General features: G+C 44.3%; 1 protein-coding gene across 3 annotated transcripts in view; it reads right to left on the bottom strand.

Moving 5' to 3' along the window:
- nlgn2a (neuroligin 2a) overlaps nt 1–9,985 on the bottom strand; it is a 242,338-nt gene continuing 232,353 nt past the window's right edge. For all 3 annotated transcript variants that reach the window (XM_026161606.2, XM_026161610.2, XM_080299829.1), the window contains 3 exons: nt 6,239–6,392; nt 5,095–5,461; nt 1–4,792 (listed from right to left, as the gene is read on the bottom strand). In XM_026161606.2, coding sequence (XP_026017391.2) covers nt 3,964–4,792; nt 5,095–5,461; nt 6,239–6,392 — 1,350 coding nt within the window. In that variant the 3' untranslated portion in view covers nt 1–3,963. The remainder of the gene's footprint in view (nt 4,793–5,094; nt 5,462–6,238; nt 6,393–9,985) is intronic.

Below are 9,985 nucleotides of genomic sequence, written 5' to 3'. Positions count from 1 at the left end.
TCTGGCTATGAATGTCTTTAATGTTTCCCAGATCAGAATCACAGCATACAGTGTATAATAACTTCTAAAGTAAACAGAAATATCATCACCTCATTTATTTATATAATTTTACTTTACTTTTTTAAATAATCATCTTTTTTTTATTCCATTATTTAACATTTTTCTTCATCTCAAGTCTCGAGTTTCTGAGTTCAACAAAGAAAGTAGAAAGAAGACAACAGGTGCAGATTTGCAATGGACACCAAGCTGAGGGTTTCTCTGTGGGTGTCACTGTCTCTGTGCACGTTTGACACTGTGGACGTGACACAGGATCATCCAATCATGAAGTTTTGCTTTGCTGACAGTTTCTAAGTGTTGGAATAAAATAAATCCAGCAGTTATACCACAGAAAGGACAAAGTGTGGCTCTAACAGCTGTTGAACACACACAGACTGTGATGTTCTCCACACGTCACCCATCGCTCTGCACTTTTCCAGCATCCAACTGTTTTTCTGCTACATAACATCACTGCAGGAGAAAAACAACGGACAGACAGACAGACAGCACAGTGTGACACGAGCAGGTCAGACCACCTGTGTGATCTCATGAGTCTGTGAGGATATGAGGCATCTTATGGTATCAAAGCCCTGGAGTCTGTCAAACATGGCTACATGTAAACACTGCTACATGTTAGGTGAGCTAACATTTAACTGACTGCACTTTTTTCTGTCTCAGTTTAGGTCATTTATGTCCTTACTGCGAATCACTGAAAGGCAAAGCTGGCTTTTATCGCTCTGATGTTACGCACATCATGCAGCACAGATTCATCTCTGATCACAAGACTCATTTTTCAAAATAAAAGCGAGCTAAGGCTTGAAAAGAGGACGACGATTTTATGACAATCACAGAGAAAAGAGCAACGAAAGGATTTAAAACTTGATGAAAATGTTTTTTCTCACTGAAAACTAGCAAATGCTAATAAACAGCATGACTGGCCCTCTGCTGTGAGGGGGCTTCAGTGGAGATGACTTCTGCTACAGCGACCTTCCTGCTACAGGATGGTCACATGATAACGATCAACGTTATGACAAAAATAAAATAAATGTTGAAAAAACAAAGACAAAACTGATCGGTGGTAAGGATGAACTCATTTGAAACCTCAAGCTAACGGCCATTTTTTTCTTCTCATTACAAACTGCACCTGTTGTCTTTTGTCATCACAAAATAAGCATATCATTCATTCACTCCAAAAAACCCCCCCAAAAAACAAAACATAAAATAAACAAGAAACTTAATATTTACAAATATTTTGTCTGTTTTTTTTCTTACACTTAAAAATGTACAGTTCTGATCTTCCAGATGTTTCGTCTCCATCCGTCTCCCAGTTTGGTATTTTCTTCTCTGTCCAGTGACCTCAGAGTGAGCGCTGAATGTGCCACAATGGCGCCCTCTAGTGTTAGCTTATAAAACAGACAAGGAGAAAGAACAGAGCCGAATGAAAGGACTCGTTTGTGTTCTCTCCTCTGCTGTAGCTGTGTGGTGCTGAGGTTAACTACACAACCCCTCGCCGCCTCCTTATACACAGGAGTGAGTACAAAAGGGTTCGTACGGACGCATCAGCCGGCCGTCCTTCTGCTCGACACTGTTAGCTGAAAGATGATCGGATCATCCTCTGTCCTGTATTTAAGGCTGAGAGTCTTTGTCCAGTCTCTTTTCCACAGCTACTGTCCACAGCACTGATCCACCTGCAGCACAGCCCCAGTCAGTTGTTTTATGATTTACATTGTGCACGTTTCCCTTCCAGTGAGCTTACAAAACCTCTGACAGGAGAAGTCAGGCATGTGTTTCCCCCACCTCCCCTTTTAGGCAGTAATAAAATAGAAAACAAACAATCAAACAGGCTAAAGCTAGAGCACAAGCAAAGACAGCACCGGTGACTAAGTTCTCCCATACTGGACGTACGCTACCACGTGGGCTCAAACAGCAGCACATCAGCTCAGTTTACATACTGTTGACATCTTCATCAGAGGATCAGCAGGGAGCGCTGCTGAGCTGCAGTCGTCTCCACCAGAGTGACGGAGCAGGAATCACAAACAGCACAAACCCACCGTGTTGTTTCCACCCTGTTCAGGAGATCTGAGCCCCCATCCCTTTTTGTCATGTTGCAGCTCTGCACTGCAGGCCCTGAACGCCTCCCGGTTACCCTCAGTGTGCTTAGAGTTTAATTTACAACCGACGAGCTCACAGATCATCTGCAGGCAGGTGAACGAACCCTTAATGTGAGGATAATAGCAGAGCTGACCTGAGGTCAGAAATAGTCAGGAACGGTGTCGACACAGTGAAGTCAGGTGTTTGGGAATTTGTCTGATTATCAGTTTGGGGGGGTCGGTGTTAAATAACAAAGGTGGTGTAGGATGGCGAGAGGAGGAGGGAGGGAGCAGTGATGATATGGAGGAAGGTGATTGGTTAAGCAGCAGGAAGGAGCTCATGCTGGAGTCTGAGTTTTTACTGTTGGCCTTTTTCTGCTTTTTGTTTATTGTTGTCTGACGCGGGCCCGCCTACGCTTGAGTGATGCAGATGTGATATCACACTCACACAGCGACTGCCACACACACACACACACACACACACACACAAGTCAGAATACACATGTGCCAGACACAAGGGGGTCAGACAGGAGCAGCATCAGTCTCTGCTCTGTTTTGTTAATAACGTAGAAAAATAATTTTGTACAGTCAAGCTACATCGACGGACGCTTTACCTCACGTACCCTAAAATGAAAAAGTAGTGACAGTAAGATGAAGGCTGCACATGACACCATGACTGAGTTCACAGCTGTTGCTTTGATTCTAACGTTTAAGACTTTTGGCATCGACTCCGTTTTAATAAATGAGTGCTGGGAGGCGTCGTTTGACTTCAGGAGCTCCTGCGATGCTCTTACTCTGCGGGAGAAAACCAAAAACCAAAAGTAGCAAACATGGAGCGATATGACTCGTTTAGATTTTGGGAAACGTGCATCGACAGGTACAGTGTCCTTTTCCCCGCGTCTTTAAAAATAATTCATGCATAGATCCCCCACTGAGAAAACCCTTTTATATACTTTCTCCTTTGTACACATTTTATATAGAACTATATATAATATCATTTCTCTATATCTATATTTTCAGAAAAATTATTTCCACACAATAAAAAACAACAATTAAACAAATGCTTCAAACAAAACAACAAAAAAAGAGAAGATGAAAGAAAGGAAAACACGACTGAGGCCAGTTTGGCACTTTGTCACGAGAACATGACAGAACTCTGTTAGTTGACGGTAAATAGCGATACTTTATTTTTCTTTCGTTTTTCTTCTCCCTCGATGAGAAATGAAACACAGCAGTACTTACTTGGCACCTAAAAATGCTGGTAGAATGAAAGATATGAGTGTTTTTATAGTTATATGTTTAGTGTACGCCTCCCGCCTCCAAACTGCTCAGCAGATCGGGAATTTTTAGAGAAGAACAGGAGGGAGGCGTGTCAAATGAGAGGAAGAGAGCAGTAGTAAAACAGGGATGTAGAAAAGAGAAGCATAATGTGCACATAACACACAGGAGATGGAAAAAGAGATGACGCCAACGTAAAAAAGAGAAAACAGCGAGGAGCGAGAGAGCATTCGTCCCTTTGACAAATGTTGGAGGTCTTGAGCCTGGAAACAGCAGACCGTCTTTGAAAACAGTATCTTTGAAAGATCTGAGTCACCCACCCCACCCCCACCCCAAACTGCTCATCTGCTGCTGTACACTTCAGTTGCACCTCCACATGCCACCAGTGGAGGGAGCTGCCAAGTTTTACAGCACATGACGCAGCAGGTGTAGTTGCTTTTGGAGAAAGAAGAGAATAAGAGGACAGAACGAAGGCCCACGTCTAGAGGCCTCCCTTCCAGAGCGGTAGCAGAGCCAGTGTTCCTGGTCCCTAGGTGGCGCTGTGTCGGGCCTGTCCCTACTATACCCTGGTGGTGGAGTGGGGGTGGGGCAGGGTGTTGTTGTGGCCGGTGGAGGGGAATGTGTTGAAGGCGTGAAGAGGCTGCATGCTGGTGATGGTGCTGGGGATCATGGTGATGGTGTTTGGCGTCATCAGCGGCACGTCGTCGGGGGCGCGACGCAGTGCCAGGGTGTAGTCGGGAGGGCAGGCGGGCCGCAGGATGTCGTGGGGTCGCAGGGGCTCCATGTCGTGGTGAGCGTCGTGCTCTGAGTGCTTCATCTGCAGGGACATGATCTCCTCCTCCTGGCTGTGAGCCAGGTCGTTGGCGGGGCCGCCCCGCTGAGGGGACAGCCGGTGCCGGCGCATCTCGTGCCGCTTGTCACGCTTGTAGTAAAGGGCGGCGAAGGCCAGGATGTTGAGGAAGAGGAGCGACGCTCCAACTGCAACTGTCACGCTCAGTTCGGTGGAGTAGTCGCGGGTGTCTCCGGGAAAGAGGTCCTGGGGCGGGCGCTCTGAGCCCTCGGGCTCGGGATCTGACGGGAAGGTAGGGTAAGGATGACGAGTGGTTCGAGGAACGTTGTTCCTGGGCCTCGTGGTGCCGGGGTCACGACCTGCAGGGGAGCGCGTAGTGGTGGGAAAGAGCACGTCGTGCAGGCTGTGAAGATGAGGGACTAATTCCAGCCAAAAGGCCACTTTGTTAGCTCTGTAGTTGTCTCTGACACGAGGTTTCAAACCGATGTGAAGGTACTGCTTGTCCTTCGAGTTGAACTTGGTCCAGATGACCTCCTCGAAGCGGTTGGGCTTGGTATGAATGAACTTGGTGTCCTGAGGGACGGGCAGGTTGGGGTCCCTGGTGGAGCATAAAGGTTAAACGTTTCAGTTCAAAGTTATATTCAGTCTCCATTATAAGTAACATGTGGCATCAATACACTGAATACAGACAGGAGGCCCATTCTCTGTGCAACCTTTCAACTATCTAAGACCAACCGGCTGCTCTGGGATCTGGATGCTTTTGGTGAACCAGTATGTTCAATTCTTCAAAGCCACACGGGAATTAAACTAGCAACCTAGATTCAAGTATTCAACATGACTAGAAGGCTGTCAGAGAACATACAGTAACGTGTACAGTTTACACTACGACATGAGGCCTACCCAGTCTTTGCGAAGTTAGTCCAGTAAGTCATGACCACAGCGCTCAGCATCACATCGTTCTTGGAGAAGTTGCACGGGAACAGGTCCGTGGCACCGATCATCGGTACGCCGAACACGTAAGGTATCTCGTCTCCGTGCGCGGCGTCGGCCCACTCGGGCCGCGTCTCCGTCTGGCAGTGGTGGTAGAACGTGTAAAAGTAAACTGGGGACTGAAACTCAGCATGGAGTTTGGCAGTGGCCACAGCTGGTGCCACCCACTGGTGGTCCGTAAACAGGGCCAACAGAGTCTTCCGCCGCATGTCTCCGTTGTCCCTGTCCGCCCAGTCTGTGTACATGAACTTAATGGTCTCCCTCAGGATGTCTTTGCCTGGTGAAGAAGCACAGGAGGGGACAAAAGGAGGGGGAAGAAAGATAAAAGTGAAAAACTGCTAAGAGTAAAGTAACAGCAGTGCGAGACATTTTTTAAGAGATCGGTCTGATCAAAAGATATGAAACCAAAGCAAATGTTGGTGAGATGAACCAAGAGCCAGGAAGCGAGTGAGAAATCTAGAGAGGAAAAAAAAAAGTCTTTCAGATAACAGAACGAGTGACAGGCACAGAGAGGAAGCATGACTGCATTATCCAAACATGTCTGTACTGTGACTGTGGTCCGGCTGTGACGGGTTCGCAGGCCGATCTGTCAGAAACAGCGACACTGAGACTGGGAGCCGACTACCTGGGGGATGATAGCATTACTGCCCACAGAGCCTCAAAGGTTAAGGCGTGATGTGGATGAGTGGCTCTCTTTAGCACGCTTGTCTTGTTTGATGCACTTCACTGGGCTCACATGTTACTGATTCCATTCTTTACTCGCATGTTTTAAACGCTTAAAGCACTTTCACAGGTTTTTATATTCTTTTGAAAATTCATGTGAACTCAAGCTGTCAGAACTGTAATGTAAGCTTTGATAATTGTCCACATTTGTCATTTTGATGATTATCCGTTTATTTTAATGAATACAGCAAACAGAAAAAAACTAACAGATCAACAAACGCGGCTCCTAATAAGACAAAACCTGATGATGCTGCAAAATGCAGTTAAGTGAGAGGAGGCTGTAAAATGGAATAACTGAAAAAGTGGCAGTGTACAGAGGTGGTGTCCTCACCCTCTGGGTATCCGTAGAGGTTGTCAACAAAGTTGGAGATGGTGTAGTCGAACGCCGCAGCTGAGATGCCGTCGTTGTCCTCACTGTCGTCCACAAACTTCAGCCCCTCTCCCTGGTTCACTCCTATCAGGATGTCATAGTTGAGGAACTCCCCCTGGTGGAGAAAATGAGGAAGAACATGCTGAGTGCTGGAACAGAGCCTGTGTGCATCACAAGTCTATAACAGGAAGTGCGGCTGAAACACAGCTTTGTGCATTAGCAGCATTTCATTTCCCAGTAAACAAGTGTACAAACTCAAAAAACATATTCCTCTTAAAAATGTGCAAATGTGAACAAATCAACTTGTTAGAGATCTTCATCTCCACTGTAAATAAACAACAAGCCAGAAAAGAAGAAAACTGCACCAAAGACCAACAAATTCTTCTCATCAGATATTGAAGCTTCTTTCCTGTGTGACATAAAAAATAGGAGACAGATGTTTGTTTGTTTTTTTGTTCTTTTTAACTAGTTAAACACCCACGCCCAGAAAAATGGTAAATGGCCTGTATTTGTATTGCGCTTGACTTAGTCCTTAAGACCCCCAAAGCACTTTACATGTTCAGTCATCCACCCATTCACACACTGGTGATGTAGCTACAGCCACCCTGGGGTGCACTGACAGAGGCGAGGCTGCCGGATACTGGCACCTCTGACCACCACCAGTAGGCAACGGGTGAAGAGTCTTGCCGAAGGACACAACGACCAAGACTGTCCAAGCCAGAGCTCGAACCAGCAACCTTCCGATTACAAGGCAAACTCCCAACTCTTGAGCCACGATCGCCCAGTGGGGACATGGGGACATTTCATTTTCCAGCAGGAAGCTTTTTGTTATAGCCTTTAGATCAGGGGTCGGCAACCTGCGGCTCCGGAGCCTCATGCGGCTCTTTAGTCCTTATAGTGCGGCTCTGCATGGTTTGGGAAAATAAATTAGTATTTAGCTGAAGTGTGTTTTATTTATGCCAGTTTTTTTTTTACTTGTAGTTCTAAATTGGAAGCTTATTGTGATTTTGCAATATACAAATAAAATTATATTTTGTTATTTTTTCATCGCTCAAAATAAGCATCACACTCGCGGAAGCCGGTGTACCCGGCGAAACGCCGTGCATTTATCGAGCCTTTCAACACCAGATAGGCCAATTATGGCTCTTTGGGTCTTAAAGGTTGCTGACCCCTGCTTTAGATGAACAGAGTTTTTTAATTAAATACATACTCTTTAATAAATGTTCTCTTTTATAAAAAGTAGGATAATTAAAAAAACTTTTATTATACCTCTATTAGAAAAAAAACTGTCTTGTTTTCTGTTGTCTGTTATGTAATATTAGGGATGTTTGTGACAATTAATTTCATCATCGGCTGGACTAACCAATAGTCCACAACTAGGAAACACTGAAATTTTAAGTTAAGTTTGAAAACAGTTTAAAAAAAAAACACCCCATTCCAAAACGTCTTGTGACAATCTCATTGGCTTAGGGAGTGATGATGTCATAGAACTTCATCGAATCTTAAGTCCTTTGATGTTTTTCCTTAAATAGGGGTGAGAAACAGCAAGTTTTAGTTCGTTTCAGCAGCATCTGTGTTTGCAGCATACAAAACGTTCACCACAGAAACATTTGGAAAGCTCTTCAAAGTCATCGTATAGAAACTCCAACATGTTTCCAAGAAAAAAACAACCAATTCAAAAAGATTACGCCGCCTCTCCTTCCTGGCGTGGCCGGCCAATTTCCCCAAATGGCATCTCATCCTTCCAAAGGGCATTAGAGGAGAGTAGGAAGGAAAACTACCTTCTCCAGAAAAAAATGCAACAAATTGAAGAAGAAAAACATCAACTGGAGGACAAGTGTAGACGAATGGAAGCCCAAAATAAAGAGCTGGAAGAAAGACAACAGCGCCAGCCGGACATAAACATTATTAATGAGGGCTGGGGAATCAAGTTTGCTCAGGCCCGAGAGCAGATTGTGCACCTCAATAAAGAAAACAGGCAAAAGCGCGCAGAACTAAAAGAAATGACCAACCAGCTCCAAGACAAGAAAACGATGACTGATAAGATACAGCGGGATCTCCAACACATGGACCGAAAAAATCGGCTCCTCCAAAGACAGCTCCATGAAGCTGTGGAAGAAAAGAATAAATTCCTCCAACAGAAGGAAGAGCAGGACAAAAAGCAACAAGACATGCAGCACAAACTGAAGAGCATGCAGGAAAAATACCGCATGCTGAAAGAAAGCCTGGATGAAACACTGCGCCAAAATAAAGACCTTCTTCAACAGAAAGAGCAACAACAAAAAAGACTGAAAGAAGGAAAACGCATCGTCCAGGACTTTGAGTCTAAAAATCTAAAACTGCAAGAGTTTTGTAATCAGCTGAAGGACAAAGCAACTAAAGTGGAAGAAGAAAGGGACAAACTGGAGAAACGGTGCTCACAGATGCAGAAAAGGATCGATCAGATAGCGAGAAACAACTCCGAGCTCGTTAAGGGGCGTTTGGTGGAATTCAATAACTTGAAGAGTGAACACACTCAAATGCAGTCACAAAAACAACAAGAAGACAAAATACATGAAGACAAAAATCAAGAAATCAAGAAAAGAAAGAAGCAGTTAAAAGACAAGCACAAAGAGGTCCAACAGAGAAATGCAGACATGCACAAGGACAAGCTGATACAGGAGGCAACATCCAAACAACTCAAAGACAAGCTTGAAGAACAACAAGCAGCATTGGAAGAGGTGGAACAAAGATGTGAGAAACTTGAAGAAAAAAAACGCAGAAACCATCGACGAGCTGAGAAATCTCATCGTGGAGAAAAAAGCGCTCGTGGAAAAGTGCATGAGAAAAAAGAAAAAATGGTTCCACTTGTTCCAGAGGAGAGACGCTACTGCTTCCTCACCTGATGTAGCCTCGTCTTGCTCCACCTCTGTTAACCCCCCCAACCAGTCCCGGCAGTTGACTGTCCCCTCCTGAGCCTGGTTCTGCCGGAGGTTTCTGCCCGTTTAAAGGCAGTTTTTCCTCCCCACTGTCGCCAAGTGCTTGCTCAGAGGGGAATGTTGGGGTTTTCTCTCCTCTGCCTTTTTTCTTCATTTACTTGTTTAACTTCTTTCATTATTACTTCATTTTGCCTTGTTTCTTCATTTTACCTTGTTTCTTCATTTACTTGTTTAACTCCTTTCATTATTACTTCATTTTATCTTTTCCTTCATTTACTTGCTTGTTATTCTTATCTAAATAATAAACCAATTAAATTTATCCTTTGAGTATTTTTCATCTCATCTTTACAGAATCTTTCCAAAACATTTTCAAACATTCAGATCTGTCTTTTATTTTCTTCTTGAAACCTCATAAATGGTGAACTAAAAACCCAGAATATGGTTTGAAACATGGTTTCAGCTGAAAGTGGCACAACATGCTTGAGTGAGTGAGTGAGTGAGTGAGTGTGTGTTTGTGTGTGTCAGGGTATCACTAGTTAGGTCATCATGTTTAGACTCATTCACTTCAAATTTATTTAGGCCAAATCTTTAAAACAGTATCATTTCATACACATTTTCAATTCACTTCAATCGCACAAATGCAGAAATAATTATTTGCAGTATCTTATTTATTATGAGAATGTCATGCCTGATCATTTGTACCTACACCACCAAAAATGGGGTCAGAAGGGAGGAGATGATGTTTAATGGGTTATAAGAAAAGGTCAGAAATATAAGTGCCGACATGAGC

Source organism: Astatotilapia calliptera, chromosome 3 (assembly GCF_964374335.1).
Source record: "Astatotilapia calliptera chromosome 3, fAstCal68.1, whole genome shotgun sequence".
Taxonomy (NCBI): domain Eukaryota; kingdom Metazoa; phylum Chordata; class Actinopteri; order Cichliformes; family Cichlidae; genus Astatotilapia; species Astatotilapia calliptera.
The sequence above is the reverse complement of the archived record's forward strand: the minus strand, read 5'-3'. Positions and strand labels throughout refer to the sequence as shown.